Below are 18,848 nucleotides of genomic sequence, written 5' to 3' on the forward strand. Positions count from 1 at the left end.
GAATGGGCGCTGATGGGACTGCACGGAGCTTGCATGTCCGTGAGCCAATCAGCGGCCACGCTGACTGTAGAGCGCCTGCTGATTGGCTCCGGCAACTGACAGTTCCCACGTGGGCAAGTCGGCCCACGTGGGCACTGTCAGTTGCTGGAGCCAATCAGCAGCCGCTCTACAGTCAGCGCGGCCGCTGATTGGCTGACAGGACTGCAATGTCCCGTTCAGTCAAGTCAGCTGACATTCGGGAGGGATGTGTACGTGTGGCAACACACATACACATCCTGTGTCAGTGTGGTCAATAGAGTAGGTTTTTTGTTTTGCCAAGTCCCGGGGATGCTACGGAGACCAGTGCAAGGATATAGGCGAGTATGAATTCTTTTTTGCAGGGCCATTCATTATGGATATTCCATCTGGTATAGGTAAGTATGTGTAATAAAGTTATACTGGACAAGGTGTGTGTGTTTTATTTTTTTTTTTAACTACTTATTTTACAGTGAAGTTACAAGTGCCGCATATCTGCTGACACTTGTAGCTCCACAAGTGAAAAATGGCAGGCATGCTGGCACTTGTAGTTCCACTGTAAAGTACAATAGTCTTACATTATTTGGCCCACCCATTACCCCATACCCACCGCTCCAGGGGTATGGGGAAGAGCCCCGGGCTTCAGCGTAAGCCTGGGGTGCTCAGGAGGGGGGGGGGGCGCGACACCCTTCTTTGGGGGGTCACCAACTCCCCCGAGCTCACCGGCTTGCGCTGACCGACTTGGGGTGCTAATGCTTTGGACCTGGAGCCCCGGTGATTGGGTCTCCGGGCTGTGGCCTTACACCCTGGTCGGTTGGGTCTGGTGCTGGTCTTAAATATAGGGGGAACCCCACGTCTTTTTTGCCCCCTATATTTAAAACCAGCACTAGTCCCTGCAGCCTGGTGTTGGTTTCTAAAATACAGTGGAACCCTACACATTTTGTTCCCCGTATTTTTAAAAACCACCCCTGGCTGCCAAGCCTGGGGCTGGTTTGGCTTTTGGAGGGGGCTCTGTGTCATTTTTTTTTTTTTTTTTAAGTTTTATCCCATTTTTTTACAGGTAGAAACATAACAGGAATTTTTGGGAAATATTCCAGGGAACACCCTAAAGATGTTTAGACATAGGGGATCACTACGGGTACCCCCATAGTGAAGTTGGGGTTTGCAATAGCCGCGGCAGGTGCATAAATGCAGCTTGGAAGAAAGTGCTGCAGAATAGCATTTAGAAGATTTTTATGGGAAAAATAACTATGCCCATCAGGTTTGGGGTACTTAAAAATGGGGGTCAACATATTTTAATGTTGCTAAAGTGAGTTTGAAAAAAACTTGAAAAATCCACCTGCCGCAAGCAGCTGCAATGAAAAAACACTTGGGGCATACTTGAGGAAATCCCCCCCCAACAATCCCCCCGCATAGTGAAAAGATCGCTAGTTTATGACTTTGTCCCCCAATTTTTTTCTTTCATCCCCAAAATTAAAGTGATTTTTTTGGGGTGTCCAAAAGTGTTTTTTTTTTTTTTTTTTTTACAGAGTTTACCTTTGGGGGACTATCTGAAGGCTGCACGGGGGGTCCCGCAATGTTGCACCCCAAAACCCCAATTCTGCACTTTTTACCGCCTGCCATTCATAGGCGATACTTTACCGTCTGTTACATCGCATTGACTTTCCGCCTAGGCGGAAAGTCTTTCTAATTGAATACGGGGTAAAATGAAAACAGGCGAAAATTACGTCATCGGCGGTAAATTACCGCCGATCCGGACTTAACGCCTCAAATTGAATACGGCCCATAGCCTCTTCTGGGAGAGATGTCGTCTCCACGTCTGAGGCAATGGAAGCGCTAGCCTTGCCATCCGAAGAGCTCTCTGAATCCGAACCTCTGGCAGATAAAGTGGAACTTTCATGTGGAGCAGGTCTATGCCTAGGAGCCCTCTCCCTATCCAGCATCTGCTGAAAAAAGACGTGGACACCTGAGCTAACCCCTGGACGGACTGGGAAAAAAAGTTTGCATTCAGGGTGGCTCCGCCATGGGGAGCTGAGGCACAACAAGGTGGTACTGGCATTAACATACGGTCTAACATTTGCAAGAGCGCGATGCAGTAGCGCCCGCCTCCTTAGTAGTTTTATTTCTGGACATACTGTAAGTCACAGAAAAAACTACACACTAAACAATTAGTAAAGTGAAAGCAAATCAGGGTCTTCCAGTGCTAGGATACAGTGAACACACCTGTACTAGAAATATATCTGCTTTTGCTGTAGCCACTACCAGCTAGGTATACAACTTAAAATAGTTCTCAACCCTGCAAGGGATGTACCCTCAGTGACCAGCCCCAGCGGCACAGATATGAGGAAAGTACACTTTCATACACCATACACTCAGACCAATATGTAGAATATGTGGGCAAGCTCAACAAACCAGCCAATTTTAGCAGGAAGGAGCCAGGAATGTAGCGCAACTGCTGGAGAGAGGAGCCCTGCTGCACCCTCCAACGCTGAGTCAGGCTATAGGTAAAATGGCCGCTCTGCGATCTAGTGGGGGAGGAGTGGTAGAAAAAACATGCCTGAGGCTTGCTGGCCTCTTAGGTAAAGTACGCCCCAGGGTAGGGAGAACAGGGAAACGCCGCCTCTCCCGGCTGGTCTAATCCCCAGGGAAATGGCCGCCGCTGTAATAAAACAGCCCCTGCTCCAATACCAAGTCCCTGGTGGTCTCCGTCCTGTGGAGTCCGCGGCTGAAGTTACTGACCCAGTCGACAGTGCCTGGGAGCAGAGTATAGAGGAGAGGAGCCTGGGCTTGTGGGTGATTTGCATTATCCGTTTAGTGCCCAGACTCTCCCCTCCAGGCTATACCCAGAGTTGTCCCTGTGCCCCCTAGTGGAGGAAGAAGAAAGAAGCTCGACGCTATTGTCTCACGGGACCTGGCTCGCAGAGAGGGCCTGTTAGGCCCGACTGCAGCAAAGATGTTTGAGGAGTAACTACCTAATCACAACGAACGGAAAAAAAAAAAAAAAAAAAACTAAAATTTGAATTACTTGATAGACCTACTTTCTGCTAAATGTGAACACTTAAATGAAAATATACATGGAAAAACACAGGAACAATTAAAAAAAAAAAAAAAAAACAAGCTATAAATAGAGAAAAGTGTAGGAGCCAGACAAGTTTATATTCAAGGGAGAGATGGTAAAATTATGGAAAGAGAGAATCAGGTCACTCTGCTAATTAAAAAAGGCAGGATGGGAAAATTTTGCCATGAAAATGCAATTTTCCAGTTAACCATCAAATCCCATACTCTAAACTCAGAGACTGACAGTGGGGTTAAGATACGCCAACAGTAGTGACTCAGCTTACGCATAGCAATGGCATGCCTGGACTAGTGAAATAAATTATTATAAGTCTAAAGATAAAAAGAGAAGACTACTAATAATGATTTGCCAACAGACAGTACGCCACTGAATTCTGAGATAATATGAGATATGGTAAGAACTTACCCTTGTTATCTCTATTTCTACGAAGTCCATAGGGTTCCACAGGATACCTTGGGGTATAGGTGTGACGTCAGTCGCAGGGCACCAAAGAGTTAAGCTTTCAGCCTCCCAGGATGCACTAGGTCCCCCTCCTATACCCCGCCCCCGAGCCAAGGCACCTCAGTTAGTTACCAAGCCATAGGCCGGAGGAGGAGAAGGAAGAGAGAGAACAAAGATCTGGACACATACAAGAATCACATTCTCACCAGAGGGAGACGGAAAACCGGTGACCAGAGCAAAGCCCATCTGCAGCACAGGTGCGACAGGGCGGGAGTCCTGTGGAACCCTATGGACTTCGTAGAAATAGAGATAACAAGGGTAAGTTCTTACCATATCTCATATTTTCTACTTCAGGGTCCATAGGGTATCCACAGGATACCTTGGGGATGTCCCAAAGCAGTATCCTTTAAGGGTGGGGACGCTCCTGTGCAGAAAGGAGAATCCGCCGCCCGAAGGAAGCATCCTGAGAGGCGAAGGTGTCAAACCTGTAATACCTCACGAAGGTATGGACAGAAGACCACGTAGCAGCCTTGCAGATCTGAACTGCCGAGGCACCACGTCGAGCTGCCCACGAAGGACCCACAGACCTAGTGGAATGAGCCTTCAGAGAAGGAGGGACCGGTAGGCCTTCATGAAGATAAGCTTCAGAAATAGCCATACGGATCCAGGCTGCCAAAGTTTGCTTTGAAGCAGGCCAACCCTTTTTACGGAAGCCAAAGAGGACAAACAAAGCGTCCGACTTCCTAAACGAAGAAGTGCGGTCAACATAAGTCCTTAAGGCCCGCACAACATCCAAAGAGGCCTCACCCACGGAAAGACCCGGTGAGTTAAAGGCCGGAACAACTATTTCCTCGTTAATATGAAACTGGGAAACAACTTTGGGAAGAAACTCGGGCCGAGTGCGGAGCACTGCCCTGTTCCCATAAAAAACCAAGAAAGGGGGTCTACAAGAAAGAGCCCCTAACTCAGAAACACGTCTGGCCGAAGCAATGGCCAGAAGGAAAACAGTCTTAGCTGTTAGCCATTTAAGATCCACTGAGCCCAGTGGTTCAAACGGCGGTCCTTGGAGAGCCCTCAGGACCACAGCCAAATCCCAAGGCGCCACAGGTGGAACAAAGGGCGGCTGAATGCGGAGAACACCCTGCATAAAGGTGCGCACATCCGGGATTGTAGCAATCCTACGGTGAAACCAGACAGATAGGGCCGAAACCTGTACCTTCAAAGAAGCAAGGCGAAGCCCATGATCTAGTCCCGCTTGCAGGAAGGCGAGAATCCGAGACAGACGAAACTCCCGCGGTGCATAACCTCTCGGTCGACACCACTGGAAGAACGTATGCCACACGCGATGGTATATCCTCGCGGAAGACGGTTTCCGAGCTCGTAACATGGTCCGCACCACAGAGCTGGAAAACCCCCGGGACCTCAGCATGGCCGTCTCAACAGCCACGCCGTCAAAGACAGCCGAGTCAGGTCCGGGTGAAGGCAAGGACCCTGAGACAGAAGGTCCGGTCGTAGCGGCAACCGCAGAGGAATGTCCACGGACAGACCCTGAAGGTCTGAGAACCAGTGCCGTCTGGGCCACGCGGGAGCTATCAACAGGAGCGTCCCTCCTTCCTGTTTGAATTTCCGGATTACCCGTGGAAGAAGGGAGACCGGAGGGAACAGGTATGCGAACCGGAACGTCCACCGGACGGACAGAGCATCCACCAGAGACGCCCCTTCGTCTCTTGTGCGAGACCCGTACACCGGCAACTTGTTGTTGTGCCGGGACGCCATGAGGTCGATTTCTGGAAGACCCCACCTGTCCACCAGTAGTTGAAAAACGTCCGGGTGCAGGGACCATTCCCCCGGATGAACGTCCTGGCGACTTAGAAAGTCCGCCTCCCAATTGAGCACTCCCGGGATGAAGACCGCTGATATGGCCGGAAGATTGCGCTCCGCCCAAACCAGGATCCGAGAGACCTCTACGAGAGCCGCCCGACTGCGAGTTCCTCCTTGCCTGTTTATGTAGGCCACGGTGGTAGCGTTGTCCGACTGGACCTGCACCGGGCGACCCTGGAGAAACCGCTGTGCCTGCTGGAGAGCATTGAAGACCGCACGGAGTTCCAAGATATTTATTGGAAGCTCCGCTTCTGTCGGCGTCCACCTGCCCTGGAACAAGTGTGGACCCGAAACTGCTCCCCAGCCCCGAAGACTGGCGTCCGTTGTCAACAGGACCCAATTTGGAACCCAGAACGGACGTCCCTTGTTGAGGTGGGTCGTCTGTAACCACCACATAAGGGACAGGCGAACCTCCTGGGTGAGCACAATCGTCTGGGACTTCAGAGACTGAGTCAGCCCGTTCCACTTGGACAGGATCAGGTGCTGCAGAGGTCTGGAGTGAAACTGGGCGTATTCCATCATGTCGAACACCGACACCATGGAGCCCAGTAACCTCATCGCCGAGTGTAAGGACACCCGGCGGCTGTGCAGACAACTGCGCACCCTTGACTGTAAAGCAGAGATCTTGTCCTCCGTCACGAAGATCCTTTGCTGTCCCGAGTCCAATAAGGCTCCAAGATGCAGAATCCTCCGAGACGGGATTAGAGTGGACTTCTGCCAGTTGATTAGCCAGCCGTGCCGTTGCAGCAGTGCAATGGTCAGGTCCAAGTGGCGTAACAGGAGCTCTGGAGATCCTGCCACCAATAACAGGTCATCCAAATACGGCAACATGCGGACTCCCTGCAGCCGCAGAGAAGCCGCCATGACCGCCATCACCTTGGTGAAAACACGTGGTGCTGTTGCCAGGCCAAAAGGTAACGCCCGAAACTGGAAGTGGTCGCTGCTGATTGCAAACCTGAGGAACTGTTGATGGCGCCAAAGAATAGGGACATGCAGGTAAGCGTCCTGTATGTCCAATGACACCAAGTAGTCCCCAGGTTCCAGCGCCAGAATGATGGACCGTAGGGTCTCCATCCGAAACTTCGGGACCCGCAAAGACTTGTTGAGTGCTTTGAGGTTGAGAATCGGACGATATGACCCATTGGGTTTCTGTACCAAAAATAGATTTGAATAGAAACCCTGGCCCCTCTGGGAGAATGGAACCGCCACTATAACTCCAGCCTGGAGCATAGTGTGCAATACCTTCCGCAGCTCCGTAGCCTTGTTCCGGTCTGATGGGAGACCCGTGGTGAAGAAGCGAGCCGGGGGTCTGTGCCGGAAGGAGAGGGCGTATCCGTGGGAAACCACCTCCAGAACCCAAGTGTCTGTCGTAGTGGTCGACCAACACTGGGCGAACTGTAGCAGGCGGCCTCCCACCCTGGGATCCCCCAAAGGGAGGCCCGGACCGTCAGGCCGCAGGCTTGTCATCTGGCTTGAGGGCCGGACGTCTGGTACTCCATGCCTGCTTCCGGGGCTTGACCGATTTCTTAGGGCCAGCCTGACGAGGAAACGACTGTGGTTTGGGCCTGCCCTGGGCCCTAGATGACCGAAAGGACGATGGTCCCGAACCAGAAGGAGCAGCGGCCGACGGGAGACAGGCAGATTTGGCTGCCGCCAGCGTGGCCACAATCTTATCCAGATCCGGACCGAAGAGAACTTCTCCGGTAAACGGCAACGCTTCCAGACCTTTCTTGGAATCTGCGTCCGCCTTCCAGGATCGCAGCCACAAGGTGCGACGAGCAGCTACCGCTGCTGAAGAAATTCTAGACACCAGAGTACTAATGTCTAGAGCCGCCTCGTTGATGTAGGTGGCCGAATCACGGAGATTGCCAATCAACTCCGCCTGATCGGCCGGACAGTCGGATTCAAAAGAAGCCTCTAATGAATCCGCCCAGCGCTCCATCGCTCTGGCAACCCAGCAAATGGCCATAGCCGGCCGTGCTGCCCCCCCTGCAAGGGAATAAGCGGACTTCAGGCAGATTTCTACCTTGCGGTCCATAGCATCGGCAATGTGGCACTACGGACAAGACGGGTCACGTGAGAATCCACCTGTGGAGGGGATTCCCACTTCGCAAAATAATTATCCGCGAACGGATAAGCCACCGCCAGGCGTCTCGGCGGCTGGTATCTTTTGCCAGGTTGTTTCCACGCCTCCTCTAAATGGTCCACCAACTGACCCGAAAGAGGAAAGACTGTGGCATCGCCCTTCACATCTTTGAAAAAGGCATACTTAGATTTAGCCGCTGGGGGAACTTCGTCCTCAATCACCAAGGCTGTGCGGACCGCCCGAATAAGTCCAGGAATATATACTTTGGACTTAGCATCAGCGTCCTTAGTATGGAGAGGTTCCTGATCGTAAGGATCCAGAATCTCCCCATCATCAGACGTCCCTTCGTCATCCTCATAAGGAGCGGACAGAGACGCCACCGGCCTTTTATGAGACCGCATCACAGACTCCCCTTGCAACACATCCGACAAGTGCTGCACAGAACTCGTCAGGGAGTTAACCCACGCTGGCTCCTGAGAACCCGGGAGCGGGGAAATAGGGAGACTGTGGGGTACCACCAACTGTCGTGGGAACCCCTGCATGGGTGACGACACCACAGACTGCTGGGACAAACCCATCGGAGTAAACGCGGACTGCGGAGCTAACTGGCCCACTAAAGCTGTTAACGCCTGAGCGAAACAAGCCCAGGGCGGCTCCTGTACCGGTGCTGTAACCGTAATAGGCCGCGCCATGGACAAACACTGCCGGCAAAGGCCCTCCGCGCTACCCTCCCCCTCCGCTAACGGTACTTTGCACGTGGTACACTGTAGCCGGAGGGGAAAATCACTTTCAGACATGATGGCACCACGTATGTGACCTCTCTCACCAATTAAGTATTAAATAGGCGAGAGACCACCCTGCAGCACCGCACCGCAAGGGCTTTAGCAGAAAGAACAGGGACAGTAATAAAGCTGACAGTTTAGAGAAGAAAAGATTACAGGCAGCAGCGCTAGCACAGTCACATACAATGCAGAAAAATAACAATTCCTGCACTAACAGCGCTGATCACTCAACTACACAGACACAGGGCCTGGTAGGACACAGCGCTGCATACACAGACCTGACCACAGCGGAGGAGAGGTATGCGGGGGGACCCAGACCACGATGCTTCCTTCCAGCGCTTCCAGCAGCGTTCACCATGCGTTCTGGAGAAGATGGCCGCCGAGGAGCAGAGAGGAGGCTGGCCTGGGGGAGGAGCGCTGCCACAGGACCAGTCGGCAGCATGCAGAGAGGGCTGTGTGCAGCGGGGGAGGCGCCGGCTGTGAGACAGGGAAGGCGCGCTCCCCTGGCATGCATTTAACCCCTGGGACGCCGCAGCGCTACCGCTCTGCTGCGGTCCGCTGTCCCAGGGGGTAGTGGAAGCGCAGGTTGGTCGCCTGGCTCCACGCTGCAGCCAGTCCCCAGGGAGCCCCCTGCCTGGGGACTTAGGACCATGTGATCAGCGGGGACCCACCGCGGGACCCCGCTGCTTACCTCTGTCCCCCTTGAATCCGGCCATGGTCCGGAGCATCTGGGGTCACCGCTAGCTGTGACCCCAGACGCCCACCAGCATCCCCGGATCAGTACCGGCGTTCTGGTACCGGCGGGGTGTAGGGAAGACAGCATGGACGTCAGGACTGACTGTCCATGCTGTTCATCCAGTTGTGCAGCCACAGCTGCATGAAGAATAAGCTTCAGGGGCTCTTCTAGCCCCCACTCCAACAAGTGCACCCGACTCCGGCCGGGCACCAAACTAAACTGAGGTGCCTTGGCTCGGGGGCGGGGTATAGGAGGGGGACCTAGTGCATCCTGGGAGGCTGAAAGCTTAACTCTTTGGTGCCCTGCGACTGACGTCACACCTATACCCCAAGGTATCCTGTGGATACCCTATGGACCCTGAAGTAGAAATATGTATTTGATAGCGGAGTATAGATTAAAAAAAAATTTGTGCTTTGGCCTTAATCTTTTTGAAGGCTAGAAACCCACAGAGGGAACGTAATGACTGCTTGCAGCACCTTCTGCAAAAGAGACAATACACCCACAGCAAAACCAGGTTAAAAGAGATTAAAAAAGAAACAGGCAGCTATGCTACAAAAATATGTTATTCCGATGGTCTCCACTTCCATACTGAAGGGGGGACGAGTTGTAAGTTTATAAATGAAGCAAGCACACTAGACATGATATAGGCCACTCACAATTTCAATTGCACAAACCCATTAACAAGGTTACCATTCACTGGATTGGGGGAGAGAAAATCCCTATTATTGCCTCATGCTTACATAACTACAGAATTACACTTACTTTTGGCTGTTTGATCAAGTCCAACAAATCCTTTACATGATGCCTGAGCATGTTCTGACATTTCCACATCTCATTCAATGCTCTGCCAAAGTGAGAAAGTGTGAAAAACGAAGAAAAAAAAAAAGGTACAGTAGTCATATCCATCTGAAATACCTACTTAACAGCATTTGAGTCCAACGTTGCATACAGATAATACAAACACTTCATTCGTTCTGTAGTTTCTAAGTTGTGAGGAACCATGAACTGCGCAAAGATCCGTTCTACCAGCAACCTGAAAAATAGATTTCATTATTAAATTTTGAACAGTCAAAATGTGCTAATCTGTCTTTACACCAACATAATATTTTATTATTTATCCTCTAGATTATAGGCTCTGATTGGCAAGGTTCTCTCTACCCCTGACCTCTTGTATTCACACTCAATCAACCTTGTATTTCCTTGTTCTGTTTCCAAATATGATTCATTTTTATATGATTTATTTATTTTTGTTAAACCAACTATCTGGCGTTGCAGAGTTGTGTGAAGCCTTATAAATAAACAATCGTGATCGTTCGTAATAGAATAGTCAGTGGCATAAGCTCACATGCTGGGCAAGCAACTTGTGGGATAGGTAAAAAAAAAAAAAAAGTGCAGTAATGGTGCATACACACGGTCAGATTTGTCAGATGAACGATTTTACCAAAGATTTGAACGAATTGAACGATTTTTGACTGCATTAAAATGAATGGAATCGACCAAGTCTGACTGCAAACACATCAGATGTCAGATATCGTTATCTGACCATCGGGAACACGCATCGTTCAGGCATGTCAGATTTTCCTTCAGATATGAACAACTGAACGATTTTTTTAATCGTTATCGTTCAGATCTGAAGAAAAATCTGACCGTGTGTATGCACCAGAAGAAGTAATCCTATTTTATACATTTTTACAGATATCACCTGTGGACTGCATGAATGTCTGCTCATATCTCGACTTGTTTTTTAATTTTATAATTTAGACAAGTGGATGGATTAAAGTAATACAGTACATACATATATACACAGACTTGGGCAAGCGTAAAGATCTGAGCAGCTTTGATAAGGGCCAAAGTGTAACAAAACAATTGGGCCCGAGCATCTCCAAAATGGCAAGTGTTGTGTGGGGTGTTCTTGGTATGCAGTGGTTAGCATCTACCAAACATGGCCCAAGGAAGGACAACCGGTAAACCTGCGACATGGTCTTGGGCTCCCAAGGCTCATTTATGCAGGTGGGGAGCCAAGTCTGATCCTACAGTAGAGCTACTGTAGCACGAATTGCTGAAAAAGTTAATGTTGGCTATGACAAAGATGTCAGACACACAGTGCATCACAGCTTGCTGCAAATGGGGCTGCAAAGCCCTAGACCAGTCAGTGTGCCCATACTGACACCTGTCCACCACCAAAAGCACCTACAAAGGGCACGTGAGCATCAGAACCGGACAACGGAGCAATGGAAAAAGGTGGACTAGTCTGACTAATTACGTTTCATTTTACATTATGTGGACGGCCGGGTGTGCGTTCGTCATTTACCTGGGGAAGAGACGCACCAGAGTTGCGCTTTGGTAAAAAGTCAAGTTGGCTGAAGCAGTGTGATGCTCTGGGCAATGTTCTGCTGGGAAACCTTAGGTCCTGTCATTCATGTGAATGTTACTTTGGCATCTGCTTAAACATTGTTACAGACCAAGTGCACCCCTTCATGGCAATGATATTCCCTGATGGCAAAGGCCTATTTCAGAAGGATAATGTGCCCTGCCACACTGCAGAAATTGTTCAGAAATGAATTGAGAAACATGACAGAGCTCAAGCTGTTGACTTGGCCACCAAATTCCCCAAATCTCAATCAGAATGAGAATATGTGAGATGTGCTGGGAAAACAAAGTTTGAGCCATGGAGTCCTCACCTCGCAAATTACAAGGATTTACAGGATCTGCTGCTAATGTCCTGGTGCCAGATACCACAGGACACCTTCACAGGTCTTGTGCAGTCCATGCCTCGCCGGGTCACAGCTGTTTGGCGGCACGAGGGGGACCTACACGATATTAGGCTGGTGGTTTCAATGCTATGGCTGATCGGTGTACATACACCGTAAAAGTGGATCCCAAACTTTTTTTTAATCATAGCGCCCTAGAGTATCAGCATCTTTTTCACCCCTTGGCCAAAAGATTCTAATTGAGAAATTCTGCAAAAATGAGGTCATCTGTATGTGGTGGTGGACCGTATTGCGCTTCTGTTTGTCCACATATTTTATAATTGGGAGCCATGACCATAAATTATGTGATTAGGTCCTGGACCATCAACTTGTGGCACCCCTACAAATGCCCCACAGCACCCAGAATGCGATCCACTACTGTAAACAGTCTTCAACATAGGTAAAGAACAAAAATATAGCATAAGTGCAAGAAGCTATGGAGAATGCAAGGGAGTACAATGAATAATGACAGCCAATACTGACTATGATGATAGAACATGAGATCAACAAAAACAGCAGATCATAAAGATAAGAAACAGGATATGCCCATATAAGGTTGGAATAACGGTATGGGGAGATGGTTAGCATACATGGAAGGAGGGTTGTAATCAGATATTAGAAACCAATAGGGTCAAACAAGGGAATTTACTTAAAGAAGATAGGAGAAATTATGGCTAAGCTGAAGGAACTGTCGTTTGTGGTAGAGAATTGTCTCCAGAAGCGGGTATGTTATGAGTACTGTAGTACTCAGATTCCTTAAATCACAACCAGTCATACCATATCGCAATATCATGAAATTATGTGGTCAGGTCCCCCAGTGTCATGTAGAGATCGATCCTCTTAGGGGCGGATTCAGAGTTGGTAATAGAGTAAGAAATAGCCAGTAACTGTGCATCTTGGTAAAACCATGCTGCACTGCAGGTGGAGCAGATGTTACATGTGCAGAAAGCTTTAGATTTGGGAGGAGCGTAACCAAACTGACATCTAAATTGCAGTGTCAAAATAAAGCCGTCCAGTATTTGTTGGCTACATGCAAAAGCAGCCAGTATTTACCCCACATGCAAAATAATTTTATGTATTTGCTCCCCTTGCATTGCAACATGGTTTGTCCAGGTACACAGTTACTTGCTATATCTTACTCTATTCCCATATCTGAATCAGGCCCTAAATCCATTGTGAAATGGGGGGAGGCGATGTGGATCTCCAAAGACAGGGTATGACCGCTCTGGCTGCGTTCATCTTTTAAACGTGAGTTGGGCATAGCCATTAAATTTGGGAGTCAAAACTCAGGGGTGAAGGGGAGTGAGGTTCCAAAATACTAATTTATGAATAAAAAAGTAATAGCAAATAAAAATCACACACACATTGAGTCAAACTACTTACCGATCATCAATACTGTTCTGGTAATATATATGCAGAAGCTTATCTTTTATCCAGGAGATCTGTTTGGCAGACTCCTTTCCGGCTTCCCCCTGCAAAGCGTACTTCTTATATATCTGAGCCAGACCCATCATTGCTTCTTTTCTAACTCTCCACTGTAAAGAAGAAAAAAATGGGAAGAACCATATATTATACTGTAATGTAAATTTGGGTTCTATAGTACTATAACGAAATAATTAGGTCTCAGTTCATTTGTTTTCCCTGTGTTGCTGAGTACCTTAATTATTAGATAAATAGCTTACTTGAATGTTTAGATTAGTTTCACACACACACACACACACACACACACAGGTTTTGTCCGTCCGGTAAACAAACTTTTTTTTTCGGACGGACGACTTCCTTTCACATGCAATGGATTTTATTCGGATGAAACAAGCATTGACTACAAGTTCACTGGACGTCTGAAATCTGTGTGTGTGAAAGCACGCATGAAGTTATTTGATGCACTAGGTCAGGGGTGGCCAACCAGTCAGTCAGAGACAAAGAGACCAAAAATATCTGTAACTAGATCAAAGAGCAGAGATCATGCGCTCGCCGAAGTCGTACATTCAAAAAGTGGCATGGCCTTTGCCAGATAGGCCATGCCCCTCGTATAATGTTTGAAGGAGCATGTAAAAGCGCATGCACACAATCACCATGGAGGTAACTATTAAAGGGAAAGAAAAAGCCAGAATAATATTAAAAAAAAAAAAAAAAAACACAGATCCACATAAAATACACTGAAACAGGCCAGATCTACAAATACACTGAAAAAGCCACATCTTCATAAACTACACTGAAAAAGCCACATTCACAAAAAATACACTGATAAAAAAAAAAATTCACATAATACAATCCAGTCCCCCTCATGTGTTACATACATGCCTCCGAAGCGGAGCAGACTGCTGCAACAAAGGACTACCCTCCTCAGAACAGCTGCGCGCCTATCAGAGGAGGCAGTCAGTGTCAGGCAGGGGAGCCGCATCAAGAGCCACAGGTTGGCACCACTGCAATAGGTTCTGGAGATGGCACGGCAGCAGTCCTAGTCAGTGGTTATCACGGCTGTAAAACGGCGATCGTGCCATGTTCGCACAGTGTAGAAGCCCTAATGTATTTGTAACTACTACTGAAATTGAACAACGGAAAAAAAAAAACATCAGATTTTTTTGTGTGTTTTACACACAAATCCGTTGTGTGTAAAACAACCCTTACAGAACCAGGAGTGGAGTGTGCGGATCACGGCAGACAATGTGGCCATTTCACCGTGAGAACGTGTCAAGGGGCTGTGATAATGTTAGTAGTGGAATGGGGCAAGAGTTACAGAATGGGAGGTACAAAAGCAGAGTAGTGATGCAAGTCTCCTAATACTAAAGCCAGAAGCTTGTTGTTAAAAGCATCTGTTTGAAACAAATTTCATATATTCAACTTATTTACACAAAATTGTTTTTTGAATTGTTTACGCACAGATTATGTCAAGGATAAACAACTTTGTTTTTAAATTTAAAAAAAAAATGCGGCTTCGATTGCGTCAAATAGCCCCTCTCGGCATGCCAAGTCCCATGCAACTCTGCCACGTTGTGAGCATCTTATTATATACAAATAAAACAACCGGATGTGATAATTACTTTGCTGGATTACACTGATCAATTTGATGTGCAACATTTTTACATGTGTGTGCAAATGAGCCTGAATCTGTATGCCAAGTGCTGTGAAGCAGCGGTCAGAGATCTCTTCTTCAGAGTCCATAGGGAGACATTGGGGGTGTAGGTGGGACTTAGAGGACCGAAAACTAACACCAAAGCTTTTCAATCGCAGGATGCTCCGGTCCTTCCCCTTATACCCTGCCCACAGCCTGAGGGCACTCCAGTTTCGTTGGTGTCCGGCAGGAGCAAGGATCACCATTATAACAGGGCTGTATTAAGCAGTCCAAGCTTTTATTTTATGACTTAATTTATTTTCTATATTTACTATAACGGGCAAGCAGCACTCGACTGTCCTCCGGACGTCTGTGCTGCCGCCCCATCACCCCTCCGCGGCGCAGTGACACCAAGCCTGTGCTAGGTACTCCCGGCAGGGCTCTGAGGGGGGACTAGCTAGCAGGCTCCCAGGACCACAGAATTCAGGGGACAGGTAAGGCAAAATCCTGTTCGCAGGGACCCGCATTTTTGCGTAGTCTTACCTCCGGTGTCAGGAGATAGATCGTAGGTGCTGATGTGGACACTGGTATGCCCACGACTCCACTAAACCACTTGGGCATATGTAGAGACCAGGGGACCCAGTTGATAATGTCAGCAAGGGGAGAAGGTGCTCTCCCTGAAGCCCCTCCACCAGTCCAGGGCACCATTCTACTTCGGTCCTGGTGTTCCAGGGCTGCTCCTCCCTCAGACGCGCGGCAGCCATTTTATGCAAGCAAGTGTCCGGAAATGCTGGGTCCAGTCTCCCTGTGTACCTCCACCACGGGCAGGTGACATAGCGCTATATCCTACCACTCACTGCGGTCTGTGTAGTGGATTTTAGTGCCCATAGCAAACATGTAATGTTTATTTGCATTCGTATGTAACTTGTGCTAGCGCTAATCTCTACTTTCTATATGGTCAGCTTATACCTTTCCCTTTATTTTACTATACCCTGACATACTAAAGGTATAGGGGGTTCATTGTAACTCACATTTCCTATAGAATTGTGAGGCTATCACATACTATATAGCGCGGTTGCACACTAAACTGTGCCATATTATACATACTGCAGGGTGTTGTATCATACAGTGCCATGTCTGGCAGAGGAAAGAACAAGCAGGCTGATGCTGCTGCTCCTACTCTGGTGTCTTGTAAGTCCTGCTCTGCGGGCTTAGCCACAGAGGACCTCATTCAGGAGTGTCTTTGTGCTAATTGTTACAGAGCCCCAGGCCTCTAAGCCCCGGTCTCTCTCCTTCAGGAGCCACCCTGAGCTGCCTTTTCACAGATGCTGGCGTAGAGCCACCCTCTAAACTAAATTTAACAGCTCTCACAAGAGCAGGTATAACTATTTTACAAATAGAGGAAAAAAACACGCACTTTTTAAACGACAAAAGGTAGTTTTACCTGAGTTCCCTCACTCTGACCAGCTATCTGATCACATGAGTGAAGCATGGAATAGGCCCGGTAAACAGTTTAAAATTCCAAAACGGTTCAGTTCCTTTTACCCTCTTCCAGCTACTGATTGTACTAAATGGGAAGTTCCCCCAGCAGTGGATTCTCATGTAACACATCTGGTTAAAAATGTCACCTTACCCATTCATACTGCCACCTCCTTGAAGTAGACTACAGATAAAACGTATAGAAGCTTGTCAATCCATATACTCTCTTACAGGAGCTATTACTGATCCTGCTAGGGCTACAGCCTGGGTGACAAAAGCCATTGAGAGTTGGGCAGAGACCCGAGAAGAGACATTTCCCCCTGATGCTTTGAGGGAACAGCTGTCACATTAGATATGCAGCCTCCTATTTAGGTGAAACAGCTATAGATTCGGCTCTCCTGGCCTCCAGGATATCTGCCACTTCGGTAGTGGCCCGCCGTATTCTGTGGTTACGTTCCTGGAAAGCAGATTCAGCCTCAAAACGGCCCTCCATCGGACTAAACTAAGGCCCTGCTGCTCCAAAAAGACATTTCAGTCCTTACTGAATTCAGGAGTAATAATTCGGGTCCCCTCCTCAACAGGGCAAAGGCTATTATTTTACCCCTTTTAGTTCAGAAGCCCAGTGGGTCTCATCGCCCTATCCTCAACCTCAAGTCTCTGAACAAATTTATCAGGCTGCCCAGGTTTCGTATGGAAACCCTCTGCTCTATTATCCTAGCTATGGCGCTTGGAGATTTTATTGTATCCCTAGACATTCAGGGAGCTTAACTACATGTCCACCTTCGACATGGTGGAGTTCGCCCAGTTTCACTCTAGGGCCCTCTAACACCTGATCCTCTCCAGGTGGAACGGGCTACCCCATCTGCTCAAATCCTAGACAATGAGCCTCCCCCAGAGGTTCGCCTGTCCCTAGTCTGGTGGCTACAGACTTCCCATTTGGATCCCGGACTGGGCTCTCTTCACCACGGACGCAAGCCTACGTATGTGGGGCGCAGTGACCAGTCAGCAATTCTTCCAGGGCTGATGGTCCCCAGTCGAGGCAGTGTTATCAATCAACATCGTGGAACTTCGAGCCATCTACAGAGCTCTCACTCTGGTTCAGAATATTCTGAAAAACAGGCCAGTACAAGTACGGCTGTGGCCTACTTCAATCACCAAGGGGGCACTCAAAGTCAGTCAGCAATGACAGAAGTGTCCTGCAGTCTCACATGGCCCGAACGCAAACTCTGCAGTGTTCATCCCGGGGATTCTCAATTAGGAAGCAGATTTCCTCAGCCGTCACTACGTGCATGCAGTAGAATGGTGTCTACATCCAGAAGTCTTTCAGCTTCTAGTGGACAAATGGGGTCTTCCAGAAGTGGATCTCATAGCCTCAAGACTCAACAAACTTCCAATTTATGGAGCCAGAACACAGGACCCCGACACGGCCTTCATAGACGCATTGTCGGTGAAATGGAACTTCCATTTAGCATCTCTCTTCCATCCAATATCCCTACTTCCTCGAGTGCTTCGAAAGTTCAGACAGGAAGGGGGCACAGTCCTGTTCATAGCTCCAGCTTGACTCAGACGTCATTGGTACTCCGATCTGCAAAGACTCTCCATAGACGTTCTTCTTCAACTTCCTCTACAAGTAGATCTGTTGTCTAAGGGTCCATGAACGGCTTGGCTCTTGAGACATCCCTCCTAACGGCTAAGAGTTTCTCCAGTTCCAAGCTTCACTCGTGTGATCAGATAGCTGGTCAGAGTGAGGAAACTCAGGTAAAACTACCTTTTGTTGTTTATAAAGTGAGTGTTTTTTCTAGGAGCGGGTTCACCCTATTCTATTTGTAGAATAGTTTTAACTGCTTTCACAGGAGCAATTATATTTAGTTTAGAGGGCGGCTCCTCTTCTCCGGAGATGGAGTCAGAGAGATCTGCGTCTTCTGCCTCCCTAGATGATATCTCAGAATCAGATAACTGTGGCTCGAGAAGATATAGTACATGTATTAGGTAAAGGTTTACCTCTCTGCAGAATTTGCTGAAAAACCGTAGAGGTATTCTCCAAACTCTGTACTATGGTAGACAATATGTCTATCCATGGGGGAGGCAAATGATTTGCAGGGGGTCCCTGCTGTGTCCATCCCATAGGGGGAGCTACCACATGGACTGCTACTTGTTCCACAAGTTATGCCAGCATTTGAGAAAAGGCAGCCCAGGGTGGGTCCTGAGGGAAAGACACCGAGGCTGATGAACCTGGAGCTGTAACAATAGAGAGACCATGCTGATTGAGGTCCTCTGTGGCCAAGCACGCAGAGCAGGACTTACAAGACACCAGAGTAAGAGGAGCAGCATCAGGTTGCTTGTTATTCTTTCCTCTGCCAGCCATAACCACAAGAATAATAGAATACAGCCTCATTTAGTTTATAACTCAAAACTAGTGATAAATATCACTTTTTATGATAAATGGTGCTCCAGCCCATCAGCTCCCAACTGTAATTTTTCTATCTAGAAGCTTTTTTGTAAAAATGGTGAAGAATGATAGAAAAACAGTATTTTTTGGTGAAAATA

At 48.3% G+C, this 18,848-nt stretch overlaps 1 protein-coding gene across 3 annotated transcripts in view; it reads right to left on the reverse strand.

Moving 5' to 3' along the window:
- The window catches only part of PDS5B (PDS5 cohesin associated factor B), a 149,835-nt gene that overhangs the window by 78,061 nt on the left and 52,926 nt on the right, over nucleotides 1–18,848 (reverse strand). For all 3 annotated transcript variants that reach the window (XM_088460234.1, XM_088460236.1, XM_088460233.1), the window contains exons 12-14: nucleotides 13,151–13,302; nucleotides 9,937–10,050; nucleotides 9,780–9,861 (exon numbers count right to left, since the gene is read on the reverse strand). In XM_088460234.1, the coding sequence (XP_088316360.1) occupies nucleotides 9,780–9,861; nucleotides 9,937–10,050; nucleotides 13,151–13,302 (348 nt within the window). The remainder of the gene's footprint in view (nucleotides 1–9,779; nucleotides 9,862–9,936; nucleotides 10,051–13,150; nucleotides 13,303–18,848) is intronic.

Source organism: Taudactylus pleione, unplaced genomic scaffold (assembly GCF_031769625.1).
Source record: "Taudactylus pleione unplaced genomic scaffold, aTauple2 ptg000043l, whole genome shotgun sequence".
In the NCBI taxonomy this organism is placed as follows: Eukaryota; Metazoa; Chordata; class Amphibia; order Anura; family Myobatrachidae; genus Taudactylus; species Taudactylus pleione.